At 34.4% G+C, this 25,117-nt stretch overlaps 1 protein-coding gene across 2 annotated transcripts in view; it reads left to right on the forward strand.

The window, feature by feature from the left end:
• vta1 (vesicle (multivesicular body) trafficking 1) overlaps window positions 1-25,117 on the forward strand; it is a 72,619-nt gene that overhangs the window by 36,426 nt on the left and 11,076 nt on the right. Inside the window, exons 5-7 of one of the 2 annotated variants that reach the window (XM_087296552.1) lie at window positions 4,348-4,459; window positions 18,764-18,946; window positions 22,092-22,172. In XM_087296552.1, the coding sequence (XP_087152678.1) occupies window positions 4,348-4,459; window positions 18,764-18,946; window positions 22,092-22,172 (376 nt within the window). The remainder of the gene's footprint in view (window positions 1-4,347; window positions 4,460-18,763; window positions 18,947-22,091; window positions 22,173-25,117) is intronic. The other variant, NM_213140.1, reaches the window with a different exon arrangement.

Here is a 25,117-nt window from a genome sequence, read left to right on the forward strand (position 1 = left end):
ATACACTAAAGCCATTAAAAGTAGTGCAAATGTAGTAATTAAACTCATAGTAATAACATGGTGTCACCATTGCTTTATATAGAACGATATAATAAATATATTTCTCACTAGTTATAAAAAAAAAAAACTTAATATGAAGACTGATTAGATATAAAAAAAAAAAACTGATTTGCTCACACATGCACATCTACTACTTTGTTGATCCAGCAGTTATCATGCTACAGGCTGCAGGGAGAATGCACTCCACCAGTCTAGTGTTGTCAAAAAAACTTTGGTATAAAGTATGGTAAAATATAGTACTGGAAAAAAAGTTTTTTTTTCCTGTTGTTTTTTTTTGTTTTTTGTTTGTTTGATGCACCTGGACACACATGTGAAGTGTGTAAGCAATGTAAACCTTCTTGTGAAATTATATTCATATATTGCAGCCAAACAAAATATCTCAATGTCAACTTTTTCCAATATCGTGCTGCCCTAATAGCTTTTTATTTTCATTTTTTAAAACTGACAGCTTAAATGGGATTTATTCGTTCTCTCTATAGCAGAAATTTTTTATTCATTAATTTTTTATTACATTTAATAATTATATAAATTTTTTATACATTTTTTTATTTACATTTTTATTATACATTTTTAAATATACTTGGATGACCTTTTAAAGCATTTTAATGATGTTTAATTTTGTTCATAAAAATTGTTTGCTGTTCATTTAGTGTATACATATTCAACTAATTTCTAAACATAATAGTTTTAATAACTAATTTTTAATAACTGATATATATATATATATATATATATATATATATATATATATATATATATATATATATATATATATATATATTTATATATATTAGTGCTGTCAAAATTAACGTGTTAACACGTGCGATTAATTTAAAATAATTAACGCGTTAAAAAAATTAACGCAATTAATGCAGTTGCAGACTGTCATGTTTTTCTCCCTAAGTGAAAGTAAGATGTTACTTTTCGGGACAGAGCGGCCATGTGACATAATCTGCAGCCCATTGTTTTTTTTCTTTATTGACATTGGGCTGACTCAATCACAAACTTCCATGTTGGGCTCTGTGTAACGTAGGTGTGTATTTGTCAAAATATTCGAGAGTCACGCCTGTTTCTCACACGCGGCAGCGGGAGAGCTGAAGCGGAGAGCAGCCAGGCACTTGCCTTTTGCGTCTGCACTCTATCTAGTTACCTATCTGTCCATATAAATATACTATTTCTTTTTTTTTTTACTTTTAATCTGCACCACGGCCTGCGACAACTTCCTCCTGTGCTGTTTCCTTAACCTGCAAGTCTTTATTTTACAAATGATAAAGAATGTCTGCTTCTCAAGCTCTATGAGGGGTGTCAATCATGTATTTTAAGATGAACTCCGTCAGAAGACAATCGCATGAGATATCATGACATTGTATTTTTGATCGTCAGCATGATGTAGGCTTATAGTGACAATAATATTTATTAGGGTTGGGCATCTAAGCTATAATGCCGATCCGATACGCATCTCGATACAAAGAATACGATCTGATATATTAGCGATACATTTGTGACATATTGCGATGCAACACGATACGATTCACACCCATATCACGATACAATGCGATAATTCAGCACTAACTAATTAGATCAAGTTTATGAGATGATGTGAAAGAGGATGCTGTGCCATTGAATGAGTTTGATTATTTATTAACCAAGCAAAACCAAGACTTTTTTTACAAACTGGCTTTTCTCTCAGAGCCAGAGTGTCAGTTTACAGTAGAGGGCCATTTTAGAACCTATAGCACATATTATTTAAGTATTTTCAAGATAAACAGAATATATAAGTGCAATATATATTAAAAAATATATATATTTGCACTCTTTCAACATAATGGTTTATCATTGCACAACAGGAATTGGTATTTAACTTTTCAACTATGAAAACAAGTTTTACAAAGATATATTTTGCCACTGAATATTCAAAACTTAAGGTTGTGAACTAGCAGTGTTCTGCTGCTTTGAAACATCACTGTCACTGTAAACAACAGGCTGATAAAAATATAACAAACCAGCAATCTTCTTGCTGTGAGGTGATCATACTACCCACTGTGCCACCGTGACACCCATTATTTTTATCATTATTATTATTAATATTATTATTATAATTAAATAAAAATTAACAGGAGGTGGTGTTTAAAACCTTCGTTCTCCGTGACACTAGGCTGAATATCTTGCAGATGAACAATGCAATAATACTTTTGGAGCTGGTAGCTACAGTTGAAGCAGTGCAGGAAGCCGGGGATGCAGGAACACTGGAAGATGCTTTCACAACAACACCGTGGCGCCGCTTCAAGTGAGATTTCAGATTAGTCGTACTGCCCGCGTATTTACAGATGCTCGGCTCATTTTGCAAATTGCATCTGTCCTGTCAAGTCGTCCATCCTTAAATCCATAATGTTGCCATACTTTAGATTTAAAACTCAGTGGGGAATAAAATGTTTGTTTTGCTTCTCGCGCTTTCTGAGGGCGCACCACTAGCTTCATCCGCACACCTGATACACTGAGTTGTAGTGTAAGTGTACACATCCGCAAATCCGTTGCTAAGGCTTACTTTATGTAGGTCGATTAAATTATGCGCCAAAAACAGGTTGACAACACTTGCTAATAAATAAAAAATACATTCTATGTTAAAAATATAAGCTGTATCTTGGAAAAACTGATGCATCTCGCAAAAACCGATGCATCTCGATTTGCTTCCAAAATTTCATTCATCCTCTGATGCTCTACCGATGCACTCGCATGACCGCGTATCGATACCTATCGATTAATCTTCCCATCCCTAATATTTATACAATATGGTTATGATGATATTTATACATGACCAAACTAGTGTGCAACTTAAGCAACTTTTTTTTTTTACATTTAGTTTTGTAGTTCGGGCCCAAACAAATATTTGTTGCATTTTTCAATTGTTTAAGTTGATTTGATTGACAATGTAAAATCTTTTAGCTACGTTTGATGTTTCATTGTTGAGTTAAACATTTTTTAGGCTCTCTGACACATTGCTTTTATTATTTATCTTTATTTTATTAATTAACATTAACTGTGTTCGTCAGCAGGAGTTTTTGTCATGTTCATTATTTATTAGGCTCCCTCAAAACACACAGGCACCCACATTTCCATTTCTTTTGACATTTTTTTTTTTTGCAGCCTACTTAGAATCCAACATGGAAATCAATGTTTTCTTTATTGGCATTGATTGTTTTGAAATTCAAATGGCATTAACATGCCTGTGTTTTAATTTCTGTAATAAATATGGCTGTCAAGCCAGGATCTTGATGGTTTATTGTGGGTATGTTGTTTACATGAAGAAATCTGTGTTACAAGTTAAACAAAAATTCTAATAATGAATTATGTTTTGAATTTAAATTGTATTTGTCTTGCGTTTACATTATTTTACATTTGAATAGCCAAAATTACAAATATCAGTCTTTTAAATTCGATTAATCGCAATTAATAAAAAAAAAGTGCAATTAATTAGTTAACTTTTTTTAATCGATTGACAGCACTAATATATATATATATATATATGATCTTTGCCATGATAGTAAATAATATTTGACTAGATATTTTTCAAGACACTTCTATACAGCTTAAAGTGACATTTAAAGGCTTAACTAGGTTAATTATGTAAACCAGGCAGGTTAGGGTATTGAGGCAATTTATTGTATAATGATAGTTTGTTCGGTAGACTATTGAGAGAGAGAGAGAGAGAGAGAGAGAAAAAAAAAAAAAATATATATATATATATATATATATATATATATATATATATATATATATATATATATATATATATATATATATATATATATATAGCTTAAAGGGGCTAATAATTTTGACCTTAAAATGTTTTTTAAAAATTTAAAAACTGCTTTTTTAGCCAAATTTAATTTCTAGCCAAATTAAAAATTAAAAACACAAAAGACTTTCTTCAGAAGAAATAATATTATCAGACATACTGTGAAACTTTCCTTGCTCTTAAACATCATTTGGGAAACATTTAAAAAAAGAAAAAAAATTAAAGGTGGCTGATAATTCTTAATTTCTAACTTGCTTTAGTTGTCTGGTATTGCTACTGAATACTGAAATTTTAGTATTGTGACAACCCTACGCAAGTCATTAAACTCTGATTTATTAGCAAATGCGCCATATTTATAGTCACAAGCGAATGGATCATCAGTCAAGTATTATCAGTTTCATATCCTTTATCGCCTATTGTGTGGCCAGTAAAGTTCATTAATTGAGCACATCTTATCTTAATGATTCATTGGTTGATTCTCTTCTTTCCAGAACCTCCAGCAACGGAAGTACGCCAAGTGGAAAGCAGCCTACATCCACAACTGCCTGAAGAATGGCGAGACTCCACAGCCCGGGCCTATTGGAATGGAGGGGGAAGCATATGGTAGGTGCTGATATTATATCTCCTCCCCCCAGAACAATCCTGTGACTCCTGTTAACAAAATATACACACCAACCTGGGGGTCTTTCCCTGCTGCATTACTGAGTGGCTTCCTCGATGCAGGTCTGTTGTTACTGAGTCAGTAAATGTTAGCACATTGTTTGGCTTATCAAAGTTGAGAAGAACACAGGAGATGACCGCCTCACCCCTGCGAGTCAGCACAGGCTGCTATTTATGTAGTGATTATTTGAACAATCACTGAGCGGATCAGGGTTGCCACCCTTTTTTTAATAGTGTGAAAATTATTCACTGTTAGGTAACTAAACTATTTTAAGGTCAAATGATAGTTAATAGGAAGGAAAGCGCTGAAGCATCATGTCAAGTAAGGGTTACGGACAGCTTGAGTCAGAGCTGAATTGCGTCTTTATACGCAAATAAAAGCGTTCGACAAAGTATTGCAGTGTGTTGTGTACATAGTGCTGTTCCCAGAGTAGCTGATTAAGATTAGAACTGAACAAATTGAGAAAATATTTAAAAAATGTGCAAGTGTTAGTTATGGGTGTGCCGTCTGAGATCTTAAGTAGTTTGAAAGCAGACATATCTAACATATTTTCTGTAAATAAGTCCAAAACTGTTTGTGAAGCCTGCCAGGTCAGGAAAAATCTTGAGGTGGTGTGGAAGCAATGTAAAATTTCGTTCTGAAATCGTTTAGAATAGACTGTAAATGTGTATTATTTTCATAGTTTTTTAAATCAATCAGTATTAAGTTTGAATTATCGTTTAAGTTTTATTATTTTCTTCCCCATACTGATGCTCGGTTTAAACTGCAGCAGATTGTCTTGACCATTTCTACATGCCTAATTGTCTAAATAAAGTGGCCTGTAAGTGTTTATTTATTTATATATATATATATATATATATATATATATATATATATATATATATATATATATATATATATATATATATATATATATATATATACAGGGCTCGAAATTAACCTTTTTGCTTGGTAGCACCGGTGCTCCTAACTTTAAGGTGCATCAGCACCCACCAATTAGGAGCACCGTTACTACAAGTTTTATACAAACATATTTATTGTATTTGAAATCGACACTTATCGAACTAACAAGCGAAGAAAAAAGAAAAAAAAAAAAAAATATATATATATATATATATATATATATGCAAGCGTGAGGAAAATATGTCTCAACGGAATCCCATAATCACAAGAAAACAAATATTTTTATAACATAACCGAGTGACCAAATCATACGTTGAGAGCTCACTGGCCCTGCACGTACTGCTTGAATGAATCTGTTAACGGTATAACTATGCTGTTCTCACAAGTGCTATCTGATATTGCACTGATGCTTTTGACACATACTGTACCTTATTATATGCATATATGTTAATAGCAATACTGGTCTTTTTAGGAGTAGCGATGTTAGTTTACTCAGTGCAAGCCGGTTCGTTATGGTGTACGTGGTGTTAAATTTGACATATAGCTGCCACTTGCACGGCAGACAGCATCTGGCGATTATATAAAGGATTAAACAGAAGCTCTTGTGCTAGATGTGGCAAACAGTTACCTGAAAACTCCATCCCACAGACTTTTCATGTTCGCGCATGTGGTGAACATTTTGCAGTAAAAACTGGTCGCACACAACAATTTTAAGCACTCGCAGAAATAAGTTTATAACAAAAAGGATATATATTTATGTATCCTATAAAAAAGATATATATATATATATATATATATATATATATATATATATATATATATATATATATATATATATATATATATATATATATATATATATATATATCCTTTTTGTTATAAACTTATTGATTTTAGTATGGGCCAGTATAAGATTCTGATGTTATGATAACCTTGGATAAAAATATCACGGTTTCACGATATCACAATATTGCAATTACCTTAAATGAAAGTGTGTGTGTATATACATTATTTATTTTAATGAATACACTTTTAGTATATGTTTTTAGATTTAGGTTTAGTTAGTTTTAAAAATAATAGCATATCAAACTTGTCATGTGTTTTTATTTAATCTCATACCCCTCTTATTCTGCACCAGTCCAGACCTGTGCGTGCTTTACATGTTTTTCTTGCTTCATGTTAACTGCGTTGTATTAGCTTTGAAATTACTAGGATCATGTAAATTGCCATACAATATGAAATTGATTTCCCAAATCATTAGTGGATCTTGACATTTTCTTTCATCTTTGATGTAATTCTGTAATCAATTCCAGCGTAATTGGGCATTTCTTGCAGCTTTGTTAATTATAGTTTGCATGTAATCAGTGTTTAGGTCAAAGATTTACTCCTAAAATATGATGTTAGAGTTATATAAATGAGGGAGCACAAATGCATTTCTTACAGCTTGCTAATGCGTCTCTTTAATAAAAAAAAAAAATGAAGGGTTAATCCATTAATTTTCTCTTATACAAGGCCAAGGTTTGGATTTTGAAAAGGAAAGGAAAAGGTCATTTTATCCAGAAATTGTTTATTCAACAGCAATACCAAACCCATTTCCTCTTGAGGCTTTATTTGTAATCAATTATAGCCAGTTGTCGAACAGTATGATTGTGCCAATAGCAAATAGCAGACCAAACAAAAAAAAATCATTAGGGCAAAAATAAGCTAGAAGAGACTAACGGTGCATTGCCTGATACAAGAGCTGTACGTTATTTTAAAGTGCCTCTTCACATTGTTCTCTTCATAGTATTTTTGCATAAGGAAGTACGTTTTGACAGTTAATTGCGTTCATTTAAGCTGAGCAACTTTTCTTCAAGTTCAGTTTGGAACTGTTGAGTTTTCAATGATGGTGCTTTTTTCAGTTTGTATAATTTGCTGATATAGTAAAAGATGCTTCACTGATTTTAAAACTGCTGTCACTGATAGACGACACACACATACTCCACAGAGCGTGGAGCATTTTCATCACAAGGAAAGTTGACAGTGAAAAATGGAGTGAAATAACCTCAAATAAACTAGCAACCTTTTTTTTTATTTATTTATTTTTTTACTTTACAGGTCAGATTGCCCTCTAGTTTAAAGGGGAAATCACCCAAAAAAGAATTTTGGCTGTTTAGTTTTAACACCTCGGGTCATCCAAGATAAAGTAGACTTTTTATTATTATTTTTTAATTCAGTGCAACATTAAAGAAGATTTAATTTTTTTTTACTTTGTCCTTGCCTGTTTGTAGAATGCAAGTCTATGCATTATAAGAGTCAAAATATGTATATACAGGCAAAACAAAAAAATATCCTTTGCTCCGGATATTCATGTCTTATGAAGTGAAACAGTCTGCACAAGAAACCGAACATTATTTATTTACAACGTTGTTACAATAAAGCAGTGGTTCGCAATTCTAGTCCTTAGACCCCCCTGCCCTGCACATTTTGTATGTCTCTCTTATTTTGCACACAAATATTAGTTCACAGTTCACTCTGTTAAAAAGCTGATGATCTGAATCAGGTGTGTTGAGTAAGCAAGACATACAAATTATGCAAGGTGTGGGGGTCTGGCGACCGTAATTGAGAACCACTGCATTAAATACACAATATGTAAAAAAATTTTCACTAAATATCCAAAAAATCACTAAAACAGTTTTTATCATTGTGCAAAATGTTTTGAAGAATGTTCAAATACAGAAAAGTAAGCCATTTTAACAAGTGACACATGCCATTAAGTCGCCATGCTAGTGACGACATGCACCCTCAATTTCTGGTTTGGTTTTATAGAACATGGAAACATCTATGAAACTTTTTTTCTATTTGTAAATAGTCTCATTTTATAACTCTCGTATAGTTAAACTTGAGTTTTTTTATTTATTTATTTATTATTATTATTTTTTTTAACCATTTAGCCAATCTCTGGGTCTGCCAGGAGCACTTTTAGCTTAGCTTAGCATAGCATAAATCATTGAATCGAACCGTTAGCATCTCACTCAAAAATAACCACAGAGTTTTGTTAATTTTACTATTTAAAACTTTGAATCACGTTGTGTACTAGTACAAGGGGGAAAAAAGGAAAAGTTGCTATTTTCTAGACTGATATGGCTATTAACTATATTTTCATTACTGGATAATAATTAAAATACAGCACCCAAAAAAAGTCCCCAGCACCAAGTCCTACACTTGCGCCAGCAGTAAGAAGCTGCATGATTTCATTGCTATTTTCCAGACCTATTTTAAAGTAGAATAAGCTAATTTTATGATCAGTCTACACATTTAAAAGATTTTTGCAGTTAATCAACTGAAATTTGAAAGACTGTTTACTTATACCAGTTACATGGTGGTGATGCTTTGTTTTAATCTCATGCAACCTTTAAAGTTTTTTTTTTTAGATATTACTATCAGTATTGTTAGTTTTTAGTATATCTGTTAGCTAGTGTGCTTCAAAACGGTGTCAATGGGCATTTAGAAGATATACTACTAATATAAACATGTAACTAAACATTTTTATTTTGTCACTTTTCACCTCATACTTTAATTTCTCATACTTTAGTTTCTCATGACCAAACAAAAGCTCTCTAGTATCTGACATGCCCCGCCTCTTCGAGATGCTTCATATTTGATGCGCTTGACCTCAACCACTCTCAATGGCAGAGCAATGATAAAAAAAAACACTATATATATATATATATATATATATATATATATATATATATATATATATATATATATATTTTTTTTTTTTTTTTTTTAATAAAGAGAGTAGCTACACTATATCCCACCTTCTCTTTGTGTTTCAGACAGTTGAGATTACATCAAACAGAATTAAAAATGCACATTTCAAACCACATCAAGGGTTTTTAATGGTCAAATCTAACGTAGACTGTAAGAGAACATTTGACTGCAACATAATGTGTTTGAAGAAGTTTTAAGTGAAGGATTTCCTCGTTCATCTGTAGGTCAAAATAGTGCTCGGTGGTGAGGTTCAGTTAGATCACTGTTCCCTCCACATCTGCTGGGCGTGCTGCTTTTTGACCTGACCTGCTCATGTCAGAGATGAAGTCATCAGTAGGCTGAGCCGTTGGGACGTACATATGCATAAAGTGTTCATGTAGCATGTGACATTGTTATCTTTCTTATAGCATTGTTTCTTAAACACTGCTTTTTATAATGTGCTAACACTTATTATTTAATCTGTTCTTAAAGCTCATATCTTTTCTTCAAGTTAGTACGGTATTTTCACTTTTATTTCTTCAACTTTAGATCGAGCAGCTGGGCCTCTCTTTGTTATGTAGTGACCTCATGCTCGGTTATTCCCACCGATGAGCTGCATTGCCAAGAGAAAAATGATAGCATGCTTTGACTCTGAGTTGAAGTACCTTATCACAATATCTGTCTCATTCCACATGTCTGTCACACTGCCTTTTCCATGTATGTCCCTTAGAAAAATGATTACAACAATATGCCATGATCTCTCTGTGCTGTATAACGAACACCAGATATTTTGTTTGAGGTCAAACTTTCATTCGGGTCAGCTGATTAACGGGTCAACTAGTATGCTTCTTTATATCTGAGGCCATAGGATGATATTTAAAATTACATTATTTTACTAATTTAGTGTACAAAAATTGGTAATATTCTTTATTACAGTGTTTCTCAAACACAATCTTGGGGGACCACCTGCTCTGCACATTTTCCATGTCTTCTTAGCCAAACCAAGTCATTTCACTTCGCGTCCATGTTTAAAATGCCTCTTGGGCAGTATGCTCGGGCATTTTGTCTGACTAGGGAAACATAAAATTCTCCAAAACTGTTTGCCAAGCCTAGATTACATTACATATTTGGAATCACCAATAAAATTAAACAACAACTGTCTCATAAGTTTAGTTTTTAAACATCCGAAACAAACTAAATCTGCATTTTTTTCAGGTTGCCCAAGCTAATGCGCATGTGCACTCGAAACGACCGAGATCACGACACCAACCTCATTTATGGCTGTTCTACACATTATCATCCTCTGAATAATGATCATGTGATCGTGCTGGTCTTCAGAAGTAATCCACAACTTGGTCTTGATGGCAAATCTGCTCCAGAAATGACAGTGACTCTGTTTGAGTAGTTGCTGTCATCTGACACGCATTTGACTGGACAGACTGTACCTCACGTTCATTTCATATTGATTACAAAACAAAAACTTATTTTTCAAGTGTGTTGGTTCATTTGAAAGTACAGATTTCAAGCTTTATTTGGATACATTTCCTATGTCTGTGAAGCAAGTATTCGCTGAGATTCCAGTGTGTTTGTTGACCACCAAACTGTCGTAAAAGCACACATCTGATCTGAGCTTTTCCCCTGGAGAAACGTCAGTCTATAGTGATCGATGTTTGGCTCCTGTACTAGTAGGCTGGGCTTCATTAGCTAATTAGCAGAGACTGAAAGTCCTGTAATGGATTTGACAGACAATGGATGCATCCAAAACATGTAGGGTGGTGGTCTTCCAGGAATGTGGTTGAGAAACACTGCTTTTTTATACAACTCTCCAGAATACTTGATTTTGATTAGTCAGTAATGGCATCCAGCAGTTTGATATCCCCTGATAAAAACAGATAACATCTAGGTAAGAAATGTCAGCCCTGTGCGATTGCTAGGAAACTTTTTTTAATAGTATCTTGGTCAGACTTTACAAAAAGGTTTCATTAGATAATGTTAACACATTTTTGAAATATTAAACAGTACTTGTGCAGCATTTATTAATCATGGTTTAACATTTATGCATTATTAAAATCCAAATGTATGCTTGTTAACATTAGATAATGAACTGTGATGTAACATGAACTATTTACTTAATTTTCATTAACAGACATTAATGTAGTTGAATAAATACTGTTATAAATGCATTGCACATTGCTTGTTACTACTGATACAAACTTATTGTAAAGTAGAGCTGTGTGATTTAATCAAAATCGAATCACAATTTGAAGTTATTTTATCGCAAGAGGCTGCAATATAAATATGCATTATTTAATTTCCCCCAACCAGAGCAAATGCGTGACTGCTTGTGTATTGACATTTTATCCTGCACGTCAGATTATGCTACCAACACTGTATTTGAATGGTTCTGAGGTTAGAGTAAGGAATTGGGTAGGTTAGTGTGATAATAATCCACATAAAAAATTTCACACGTGTAGCAAAATCTGATGGGCAGCATGTTGCATCATCAAAATGTGCTACCTACTTTTTGAATGGGAGGTAGGTTAGGACAATCTGACAAAGTAGGACAAATCAACAGAACACTGGCTGTGTGTGATAGCCTTGCTAGCCAAATGAGTGAGCACTCTTTCATTCTGCCTAATCAGAAAAAAAACAAACAAACAGGAGAGCCCTGACAAGTGAGATTATGGCAGCTGATGCATCAGAAGCATTATTAGATGAATTAATATCAAAGGAAAAACAGCATTTGTAATATGGGAATATTTTGGTTTTAAAGTCACAGACACCAAGCAAAAACAGGTCCTTTTTAAGAGCTGTCGAAGAATTGCTGCCATGGCTTACAGATTATTGAGCTAAAGCTTGACTACAAAATTAAATTGTAAATTGCAATATTTATCAAAAAATCGCAATTAGAAATTTTCCCCAAATCGCACAGCCCTATTGTAAATTGTTACCTGTATCTATTTTGTGAGTTAATATAAAATGTTAAAACTTTTTTATTTTATTTAGTTTTTTTTTTTTTTTAATAGATTATTGCATATTGAATATGGACATCATCATTAATGACAGTTCTGTCATTTCTGTGGTAATCTTTATCTGCAAGTACAACTGTTTTGTAATACTCTGTTATTGATAAAGTGCTGTCGTCTCACAGCAAGAAGGTCGCTGGTTCGTGCCACGGCTGGGCGAGTTGTTGTTTCCCTGTGGAGTTTGCATGTTCTCCTCGCATTTGTGTGGGTTTCCTCCGGGTGATCCGGTTTCCTCCACAGTCCAAATACATGCTGTTAATGTGATTTGGGTATAGGTTAAATTGTCCGTAGTGAGAGTGTGTATGGATGTTTCCCAGAAACGGGTTGCAGCTGGAAGGGCATCCGCAGTGTAGAACGTGCTGGATAAGTTGGCGGTTCATTCTGCCGGGATTAATGAAGGGACTAAGTCGAAAAGAAAATGAATGAATGAATGAATGTTATTGATATAGAGATAGCAAAGAAGTAATATTGGGTGGCATTATGTTAATCAAACTGACATAGACAGTCTGGTGAGTTGGGAAGGTATGGAATTTGTTGTTTGTTAGATTGAATGCCTTTTGCAACTTTCAGATCTTATGCATGCTCAAACAAATACAATGCACAAAAAAAAAAAAAAGGAAAGCATCAAAAAAGTGTGTGGTCTTTTTAAATGAATATTCTTAGTTCAGGATTTTTCCTTTTTATTAGAAAAAAAATGAGGGATGAAACTAAATGACATTTGTGGTAATCATCAGCATGCCTGCAGCTTGAACTTAAATTGTTGAATCTGGAATATTCCTTTAAGAACCATACTAGTGGTATTGTCTCCTCGCCATATGAGTTTGGCTTTCCCACTTACGGGAATATGTGCACTGCAAGCACACCCCGGGGCATGGGAAAAGGGCTTATTTGAAGGAAAGTGAACTGATCTGTAACAACTTTCTCAATTAGTATACTATTCCAAAGACTCATCTGCAATGTTTACACCAGTAGCCGTTCGTTACCTGGAGCAGGCTTTGCACCCGTGCCATGACTCCATGGAAATAAAAGGTCTCTGCTTTAGCTTATTGAGAAATTAAGGTCAAACACAAATGGACTCTGGTGTCAGGACGAGTATTACTTGGAAAAAGTGAGAGGTTTAAAAAGTCAGGGAATAACATTCTGAAATCATTGTTTGAATGACTCTTCTGTACTATTCAGGTGTAGTGCTTCATTTTGCATTAAGTAGATTATATAACCATGGATAACCCAAATTGAGATGAATATAGCATGAATGGCCATGCACAGTATGATTATGTGTAACATTTTAACTACATGTAGCATGACTGATTGCCAAAACGTGATTTGGACGGTGCCGCAAATTTAATCATTACTGATAATAAACCCTTTTTGCCCTGGCAAACTAAATCACCCATAACTGATTGCCGCTGGTTTTTATTAATACAGAATCTTGCGGTGTTTCCTCAAATGTTGCTTGCATGTTACGATTCCACAAATGACATTTTCCTCCAGATAAACACGACTGCATCCTTCGTCTTGTGTCTTAAAACAATTCCATCTGTTAACAATTTATCCATTCCCGCCCTGTCTCCAATTAGCGTAGAATACATTTTTTCTTTTAAGTGTAAAGTAGGTCACAATTTTTGGCCAGCGGCAGTAGAGTTCAGTCAAACACACCCATTAAAACTTTTTATAAATCAGCCATCAGCAGAGATCGATAATAAATAATGAGACATTGGGAAAGCGCTTCTAAGCCTCTTGTTGACTTTCATGAATCCATAGTTTGCTAGATCTAATGTATGTCTTTCTCCATCACCATTCCACTTAAAAATAAGAGCATGTTGCTGCATTTTAATGAGTGAGAATTTTAAGGGAGTTTAAAAGTAAGTTTACAAGATCTATATTTATAACTGGACTTGACTGAGAAACATGGGTCCTATATCTCAGAACCACCAGGATTTTATAAATGTGCAGTAAGGCTTAGCCTGCAGTGCTTATAATGACTGTTTATTACATACATTTCTAATGTAGAAGAACTTTTTACTTTTTTTTTTTCTTTGCAAGGTTTTGTTTACAAATGTCACGGGTGCTAAAATATTCTTTTTAAAGTTGAACACAATTACAGGTGAAAGTATTTCTGCAGTAAATCATTTCAGATGACAATACATTTATTTAGAGATTTATTTTTGAGTTGGAATGTGATATCAAACCCTATATATACACATCCACTCATTGGCCCCTTTATAGGTACACATTACTAGTACCGAGTTGGACCTCTTTTTGCCTTTAGAACTGGCAATACTGGAAAAATTCCCCAGAGATTTTGGTCTATATTAACATAATAGCATTACACAGTTGCTGTAGATTTGTTAGCTGCACATCCATGATGCGAGTCTCCTAGTTCAACACATCCCAAAGGTGCTCTATTGGATTTAGGTTTGGTGACTGTGGAGGCCATTTGAGTACAGTGAACTCATTGGGGACATGGACATGGGATGGTCATGGTCAGCAACAATACTCGGGTAGGCTGTGCCTTGACATGATGCTCAATTGGTACTAATGGGCCCAAAGTGTGGCAAGAAAATATCCCCCCACCGTTGGACCACCACCACTAGCCTAAACCTTTGATACAAGGCAAGATGGATCTATGCTTTCATGTCGTTGATGCCAAACTCTGAACCTAACATCTGAATGTTGCAGCAGAAATTGAGATTCATAATACTAGGCAACAATTTTCCAAACTTTTATTGTCCAATTTTGGCACCCAGTGTAATATTTTGCTGCTGTAGCCTATCCGCCTCAAGGTTGGACGTGTTGTGCATTCAGAGATGCCCTTCTGCTTACCTCAGGTGTAACGAGTGGTTGTTTAAGTTACTGTTGCCTTTCTATCAGCTCGAACCTGTCTGACCATTTTCCTTTGGCATCATCAAGGCATTTGTGCCCACAGAACTGCCGCTCACTTGATATTTTCACTTTATCGAACCATTCTCCGTAAACCCTACAGATGGTTGTTGGTGAAAATCCCAGTAGATCAGCAGTTTCTGAAATACTCAGACCAGCCCGCCTGGCACCAACAACCATACCACGTTCAAAGTCAATTCAATCACCTTACTTCCCCATTTTGATGCTCAGTTTGAACTGCAGCATATCATCTTGACCATGTCTACATGCCTAAATGCACTGAGTTGCTGCCATGGGATTGGCTGACTAAAATTTGCATTACCGAACAGTTGGACAGGTGTACCTAATAAAGTGGCCTTTGATTTTGCATGCATGTATACGTATATGTGTAGATACTGCTTTGAAATCACATCTAGATCACAAAATAAATTATCTATTTTTTTTAAATAGATATGTCATCCACCAATATTTATCAGGTGTTTTTGATCCATTTAAAACCATCTGCATTAGAGCCATGAAGCACAAGTCTCCCGAATCGCAAACTGGAAAACTTATTTTTAACAGTTACTGACAAACCTTTGAAGACAGACCTGTTGTGAGCTCAGAGGTTTTTAATCAATTGTATATGCTTTTCTTGAGCCTGTCTGTTTGCATTAATTCTGCTGTGTGAAGGCACCCAGTTGCGTAATGTCTGTTGCTGTCCAGTTTTTCCCTGTGCAATTGAATCGAATCCTTGCTTAAATGAAATGAAAGCTGTACAAAGCATAGTTTTTACACAATATTATTAGTCTGTATTGCTGAAATGAGTGCATCTCTATTTTTTAACTGTCCATTGCTCACTTGTCAACAGCAGTTTGGCTTTAAATCCAGGCCCTCGATGCTCAACAATCATGTTCTCAGTGTCAATTACTCCCATGGAAAAAGAAAAGAACATACATTTTCTATGTGCTGTATAGTTTGTGTTATACATTGCTGGTATTTATTTCCATCATTGCTCATGGGGAAAGCTTGATTACGTATATATATTCAGGTGCTTTCTCCAGAGCCGCAGCGTGTTCATGCATAGCTCAGCTCTTCCTCAGTGTAGATTATAGCTCTTGAGAACAGAAGGGATGGCTTATTGTGGAGCTATCATTGTGTAATCACAACCTCTCTTTTCACTATAGCGCTACAAAGCTATCTTGAGTATAGACTTTCCTGGTTGTAGCCTGCCAGGGTATAGCCTTTTTCACTATTCCTCATCTTCCTGCGACATCACTTCAGGAACAAAACTTTCATTTTGGATCTGTGGCCGATCAAGCTCCTCTGTCTGCACAGAAACCATATGAAGTCCATATTTTTATAAGAGTGTAATGTTTGTTTGATTTGCCCCACCTTCTTATTTCACTGCCGATTATGAAAATACCCCCCTGACACATGTCTGGAGAAAGGAAAATCGTCAGAAAGTCACGTTTAAATCAACCAAATTTGGAATTGGGTTTGGCATATGCTTCATTTACTTTTTTCAAAAGTTGAAATGATATTTTGAAGCTTTACCTTATTAAATGTTGCTGTAATGGTTCCAACCTCTAAACTTTGTTTAACTGTAATGTAATATTTTTGCAAAATCAAATAAGCCCAGGGGTTTTTAATTACATTATGAATGTGGGGTTGTAGTTACAGTGGAAGAATCTATCCATAGTTTATTCAAACGTCTTGCCTTTTTTTTCTTACTGTATTTATTTATATTCCTCACTCATTTTGAGGTGTCTGAAAGTTCAGCTTGCAATTGATTGAAATTGGTTCCACGCAATGACTGCTCTCATTCACTTATTCCAATGTTTTAAGGTACAAAAATGCGTCAAATCAAGCTAAATGTCACTTTGTATAACCAATTCGCTGATCGAATTCCACGTTCAAACATTTTATTTAGGGTTTGTTTTTCAAGATTTTCCTTGGTTACAGGATAGTAATACATTCAGATCGAATATATTTCATCAGAGCTTTTTACAACTTTAATCAAAGCCCTAACTAAAGTCATTGCATTTAGGAACAGATATTAGGTTCTCATAGTGAATGTGTAGCTTGACTCTAGGGGTCAAATAACAAAAAATAAGGTCAAAAATCTTGGTGTTATTCCAGAGTCAGATATGAGTTTCAGTAGTGTCAAAGCAGTAAGTAAATCAGCACATCATCATCTCAAAAACTTTGCAAGAATTAGATGCTTTGTTTCCATTGAGGCTTAGAGAAACTTGTTCATGCTTTTATCACCAGCAGAGTGGATTACTGTAATGAACTCATCACTGGCCTTCCCAAAAAGACAGTAAGAAAGTTTATCCGGAATGCTGCTGCCAGGATTCTGACCAGAACTTGAAAATCCGAGCACATCACCCCTGTCCTCAGGTCTTTACACTGGCTCCCAGTTACATTCAGAATAGATATTAAAGTTTTATTGCTTGTCTATAAATCACAAAATTGACCTCAATACATTACATATACTTACTAAATACCACCTAAACAGATTACTCAGATCTTTAAGAACAAATAAATGAGAAATTCCAAGAGTTCAGTTAAAGCATGGTGAATCCACCATCAGCTACCACACCCCCACTGCATGAATCAGCTTCCAGAAATGATCAGATGTGCTCCAACAATAAGCACATTAAAATCAAGACTGAAAACACATCTGTTTAGCTGTGCCTTTTCCAAAGGAACACTGGGATATGTCCGACAGATCGCACTATTATGTCCTTCTTATATTATCTTATCTATTTATCTTTTTATAACCTCTTTAACCTGGGATGCTCCAATTGATTGGCTGGAGATCGGTATTGGCCGATAATCACATTTCATGATTCGATCAGTACTCGATGATCTGGCCGACCTTATGAACTGATTGCAAGTGTTTGTTTACGAGTTTACAACCTGGGTTATACATCCACAGCGCTACAACACTTGAGCAATGTTTTCAAATCGTATTGTCAGTCATTTTTCTTACCATTTTTTTCCTGTTGTATCTATTATTTTTTGTCAAGATTCTTCTGACCATTTTTATATATGCAACATCCTTAATTTATTCTCTTAGGAAAGGTGGGATTTTATACATGGAGGCAAAAAGTGTGCTCATGCAATGGCAAAATTATATCAAGCTTGAACATCAGAATGGGTTCTTGGTATCGGCTGATCACAATGACAAGGAATTGGTACTTTATATCAGCTGCAAATCTGATTGGAGCTACCTAGTTTTAACACATTTTAATCTGTTTTTAATAGTTTTTAATTCTTTTAATTATTTATATTTTCTTGTATCTTTTATTGTTGTTTATGTAAAGCACTTTGAATTGCGTATGAAATGTGCTATATGAATAAACTTGCCTTGCCTTGCCTTGCCTTAAACATTTGACTGGCAATTGTTCCACGATTTGTATTCATGATACAATTATGCAAGAAAATAATGCTGTGAGCATTCCGCTCTAGATGGGATAATGTGAGAAAATAGAAAAGCCTGATAAGTGCTGGCGCCCGACTGTTCAGAGCTCCATTAGCTGTGGAAAAAGGATTCTTGGAAGAACATCTTTGCATTTATTTTATCAGTTTTCTCAAAGCTACGGCTTTTTATAAAGATGTCACAACTTTCTGGAATCTTTCATCACAGTAGTGTTGACAATGCATAATACTGTTTGTAAGAACATATTTGCTTATGTTTTCCCCTCTTTACTTTAGATGATGAATTTGGTGCTGAGGGTGGTGGTCCCTCACAAGCTCCTGACAATCCTCCTCATTCCCAGCCTTCTTTCCATGGCCATCCATCAGACCAACCCCCAACCTCCAATTTCAGCAATATTCAGATACCTCCTGGGTCACACGCTCCAGCCAATACACCTGCAGAGATACCCCATCCAGAAGGTAAGCTAGCTAAGCTCTTTAGTGCAATTTAAGCATCTCTTTAGGTCTTAAAAGTATAAATATATATATATATATATATATATATATATATATATATATATATATATATATATATATATATATATATATATATACAAACAGAAAAGCATTGGGAGCAGAGAGAGGGGAAGAATTAGCATTGGACCTCGAGCTGGGAATTGAACTCTGGTCTCCGTGAGCACCATGGTGCTATATGTTAGCGCAGTTAACCACTAGACTATTGGCACAGAATTTGAGCAGAAGGTCTTAAATTCATAAAGCTGAACATGTAATTTGCTGCAAAAATACATAGCTTCCTTAGGGGTTTTGTTTTTCAAAGTAAATTCCTAAACATAGTTGACCAAAAATATACATACTTGAGAAACAAGGCTTGTCATGTTGATTCTGAGTGAATGTATCTCAATTAAAGAATCTTTAGGCATTTGGACTATAAAAGGAGACAAAAATACTGATAATGAATGAACTTATAATGAACACTTGATTGCAGTGTGACCAGAAAGTTTTTTTTTTTTTGTCACTTTTTTGTGTTTTTGAGCTCATTTAATAAAATGTTAATCTATATTTAGCAAAATGCAATATAGATAAATACAAAATAACCACTTTGAAAACATGAAATTGTGTTGTTATTATTATTTTTTTCTGTGTGGATGCACTAAATTGATTAAACTAACAGTAAAAATATTAATAATCTCCATACGAAAATATAAACATAAATGATGAATTTCAAAAATAATAATAATTTAAATATGGACATCAGGCTCAATTGTGCGTACTTCTGATACTCATATAAATATTCTTTTGAATGACAAATAAAAATTTTACAATCCCCAGACTTTAAATCAGAAGTGTGTCAATAATAAACATATCTTTATATATATATATATATATATATATTTTATATTTTATATTTTATATTTACTTATTTAAGCTAAGCAGTAGATGATGACAGAATGGATCTCTGCAACACCGTCTACCATTCATTAGTTAATTAGTACTTTTCAGATGGCTGACAGAGAGTTGTGTGTTTGCTAGTATATTTCCCATTCAGGTTTCCTGTTTTCCTTTAAAGAGCAGAAAGTCAGGCTCAGAGTACCCACGAGGGGCATGTTCCCCCTGGTAACTGCTGTCCGCTGTGATTAGTGCTCCAGCTCCCAGACACGGAAATGACTAATCTGCGACATGGCACCCTAGAGGTGCCGACACTTAATTTGATCATGCATAGCATTCTCTCATTTCCCTGCTCCTGTGTTTGACTCTGTCAGACTCTGGTTTAAACCAAAATGAACCTTATTTCACGTAAAATGTACCTTTTTGTTAATTTTTTTTAGTTAAAAGTCATGTTAAGACATAGCTGTGTGTCTACACTACCAATCAACATTTTGGATTAAAAAAAAATGGTTTTATGTATTTATTTATTTTTATTTTAAAAACCCTATTCTGCTCACCAAGACTAAATTGTTTGATCAAAAATACAGAAACTTTAATGCTTCTTTAAAACAACAGTTATTTGATTGAATTTAGTTTAACTTGATTTATTCCTTTGATTTAAAGCTTAATATCCAATATAATTTCTTCTATTTTAAGTGTCTCGTGGTCTTTCAGAAATACTAATGCGATGATCTGCTTAGGGTTGAGTGATGTTTACCAATTTGGCATCGTACAATGTCTAAAGTGAAACATTGCGATGGATGATGCCACCGTCGTCGTAGGTGGAGAGTAGGAGTGGTTGTTAAATATCAATTAATTCATAACGAATTAATTAATTGTACAAAAGTTTGGTTGCAGTTTACTGTAGTGCATACTTTTTCACAGCAAAATCCTCACCGCATGCGCGGATTTAGGAGACATTTATGCAGAATGCATCTTTGCACCTAAAAACGCCTAACGCAGCACTCACAAACAGACTAAAACATGTGAATGTGTTATGTGAACTTGCTGAAGTAAAAAAACCTGCAATGCTTGCCCTGCCTTTGTGCTCTTCTTATTGGCTCACTGCTCTAGAACTCAACGCGAATGATTGGTTAATATCAGCTGTCAATCACTCAGTTAGTGCCTTCTGCCTTCAGATGACAGGAGCTACAGTCGCGAAAATGTGAAGCACTGAAGATAAGAGAATGAAAATAACACTGACAGATTTACCTAAAGTTATAATGGCACATCTGATTAGTGATCATGTGCTAATTGTTAATCCACCATTTACACGTTTCCAAGAGTGGATAAAAGACTTCCAGTGGCTTCAGGTCCACTATGAAAATGACTTAAGCCGTTAACTGTAAAGTCTGGGGGGCGAGGATTGCAGGTAACAGCATTTGTCACTGAATCTACACATTTTTAGCACGAGAGGTACTGTATAATCCTTTATTTAATCCTCACGGTGCTGTCAGCCATGCAAATGGCAGCTATATGTCAGATTTAACACAGCTCATGAAAAGACTGTTACTGCTATTAAGATGACATGCAAATAATAAGTTATATATCAATATAAATGTGGGGCGGGGTGATGGATCGCGATGCCGGCTCAGCATTGTGAAGTTTGTCGGCCATCGGTGATGGACGATGGCATCGTCTATCGGCACAACCCTAGATCTGCTGCTCAAAAACATTAATTATTTAAATGCATTTATTCATTACAGTTTTATCAGTGTTGAAAACTGTTATGGAAACTTTTGATTTAAGACCATTTATACATACTTTTAAGTGCATTTACTTTTATTCATCAAAGAAAAGTTAAATTGTTCAAGAATGAAATAAAGACATAATTAAATTTAGTCAATTAGTTTGAACTTCTTTTCATCAAAGAATCCTAAGTAAACTGCATCACAGTTTCCGCAAAATTCTGAAGCACAAAAGTTTTCAGCTTGGATAATTATTAGAATCATTAATATTGATTCAGCACCAATAATTTTTGATCAACAGCATAATGGAATACTTTCTGAAGAGTCATGTAATGCTGAAGACTTGAGTATTTTTGCTTTAAATCTGTAACAGTGATGTAAAATATATGGAATGGTAATTTTGTGCATTGCTAACACTTTGTCAGCTATGAGTGCAAATGCAGAAGAGCATTTATGGTTAGACCTAATGGATTTTTCCCCATCTTTTGAAGCAGCACAGCCTGTCAAACCAGTGCCTGTTCCTCGAACCATGCCAGTGGTCGATCCTTCACTTCTAAACAATACCCAAGAAGGTAAGCTTTGTGTGTGTGATTGTGTGTATGTGTGTGTGGAAAGGACTTCTCTTCACAGAAATTCAATCTCATTGAACCCAGCCAAACAATCGTGATAGAAAGGATAGAACCTCATTTCTCCAATGTGATTGAGCTCATTTTCTGAACATAAGGCCAGAGAAGGAAAAAAAACAGACATTGCACTGGCTTTTCTAAATGAATGAAGGCTTTATGGGAAGCAGATTCACGGTTTGGCTTTTCATAGTGGAAGAGAATGTCTACAGCCTTAACTACCAGTCAGAGGAATGTACCTTTAATAAAAAAAAAAATCCTGAGCGAAATCTCATACGAGATTGAGCAAAGCTGAGATTTTCATGCACATCTTGTCAGGGAAGCTTGGTTTGGTCTGTAATAAATCTTCTCAGAAACTCCAAATGCACACAAAGGAGCCCAGGAAATCCACATAGCGGTTGTTGAATAAACATAAGATTTAACGGCTTTCATTGATTCAGCGTGACTAATAAACACATGACCTTGGAATCATTTCACAAAAGGATTTATTTCAAACACTCAACTGAAGTTATGCGGTGAGTTTGCAGTAAAACCATGTTATTTTATGTGGTTATTTCACATACAGCATTTACTACAAAGAGCTGTACTTCATTGAGAAGCTACGCAAACAGCTGTCATTATTAAAAAATGTTTATCTTAATGTCATTATTGACAGATTAAATTTGATTTTAAAACCAATTTTTATGTTGCTTATCAGTGAACTATGTAAACTTTGCTCCATTCAAAAGCATGTGTTTTACTGACAAAACTAAGGCAAAGTTACCTATTTTATGTATTGTGCGATAAGTGGCCAACAAAACTATTTTACGTATTGTAAGAAAAGTGGCCAACGAAAGTATTTTATGTATTGTAAGAAAAGTGGCCATTGTAACTATTTTACGTATTGTCAGAAAAGTGGCCAACGTAACTATTTTATGTATTGTAAGAAAAGTGGCCATTGCAACTATTTTACGCATTGTCAGAAAAGTGGCCATAGTAACTATTTTACGTATTGTCAGAAAAGTGGCCAACGTAACTATTTTACGTATTGTAAGAAAAGTGGCCAACGTAACTATTTTACGTATTGTAAGAAAAGTGGCCATTGTAACTATTTTATGTATTGTCAGAAAAGTGGCCAACGTAACTATTTTCTGTATTGTCAGAAAAGTGGCCATTGTAACTATTTTATGTATTGTAAGAAAAGTGGCCAACGTAACTATTTTCTGTATTGTCAGAAAAGTGGCCAACGTAACTATTTTATGTATTGTATGAAAAGTGGCCAACATAACTATTTTACATTTTGTCAGATAAGTGACAATTGCATACATTCGTGTATTTCATTCGTAATAAATTGTAGGATTTTTAAAAGGCGGTGTGTTCCCAAACCCCACCCCTAACCCTCATTGGGCTGAATTGTACTAAAAAGTACAAATGAGATTATACAAAATTGTAATACATAAAATGACATGATTTGTCCAGTCACAAATTCTCAGACAAAACAAAAGCTGCTTTTCTAGATAAACCAGATCTGTATACAATGAAAACAGAATATCATTTGATATTGTTTAGTTTAGTCTGTCATAATGCGTTCAGACGTGGGAAGATGACACATAAATATTAGTTGCTATTAATAAGGCTTGGAATCGCATGCCCCCCCAAAATTTAAATATGAGAAGTGCAATGTCATATGACAAATTGCTTTTCTGAGTTGTTCTCTCTCAGCCGTTCAAGGTCTTTTTATGACAACAGATCAGCCATGACATCGTCTAATTGGTTTGAAGGGAAAGTCTGCACCACAAAAAGGCACTAATTGGGGATGTGAAACGTGGCCCTGAAGGTGAGATGATTTTGGTTGGGGTCGTTCTCTCAGGGTCACAGAAACTGAAAAACCTGATTGCTTGATAGCACACAGACCAAAATAAAAAGCATTCAACCAGTAAACTAAAGGTTAGAATCTGTCCAACAATTATTTTGTTTTATTTTCACAGAATGTATCAATAAAGAGGTGTTTTTAGTATGGTTTATCAATAACTATTTTGATCACTTATATACTATAATAGTGCATTTTATATTTTTTTTACTATAAAAATTTACTGTATTTTACTATAAAATTTTACTGTACATTGGCATGAATAAATTGAATTTTCTTCAATTAAGTTTCAGTTACTGGAAACGATTGTGATTGGTTTTCATTTTATTTAATAACATAGAATCTTATTCTTTTGTAAATGTTTTATAACTATTATAAAAAACTTTTAAATGAGAAATATTTTTTTATTTATTCATTTCATTGTTTTTTTTATGGTTGTTTTGTAACATTTTAATCTTTGAATATTTTATCTTTCTGAAAACATAGGGTTGATCTCTGTTTTGATGTTGTTTTTGTTGTTTTGTAAACCAGTTAAAAGACTTAATGAATGCAATCCTTTTTCTCAACCCATGCTAAGCTAATCTACATTTTTCAGAGTAGGTAATGGTGATCAATACTTGCAGTGCAGTGATTAAGAAGGCCAGAAAACAAGCTGATACACTGACATGCCCTCGGGACAATCTCTCAACTTACACCAAACAATAACAAACCTATTACCAATTACAACAACTCCCAAGGTAGATCATGTTGCTTTAGGGCAATTCGCATATGAGTCTTGGTTAACAAACAAATGTTCGTGCCAGAGACGACTTCTTAATGTCAGTCATCGTGAAAGGATTGTAAAATGTATTTTCAAAAATGTTAACTTTTTTTTTTCATGGGCCAGTGAATATTTTGAAGTGAAAATCTGAGAAAGTGGCCTAACCAAGTCAAAAGTATTTTAATGTTCTTTTTTTTTTTTGTCTTTGTCTTTTCCTTTATGTACATTTGTTTTTCACTTTAGCCAGTGAACATTTTGAAGTGAAAATCTGAGAAAGTGGCCTAA

This window comes from Danio rerio, chromosome 20 (assembly GCF_052040795.2).
Source record: "Danio rerio strain M-AB ecotype USA chromosome 20, GRCz13ab, whole genome shotgun sequence".
In the NCBI taxonomy this organism is placed as follows: domain Eukaryota; kingdom Metazoa; phylum Chordata; class Actinopteri; order Cypriniformes; family Danionidae; genus Danio; species Danio rerio.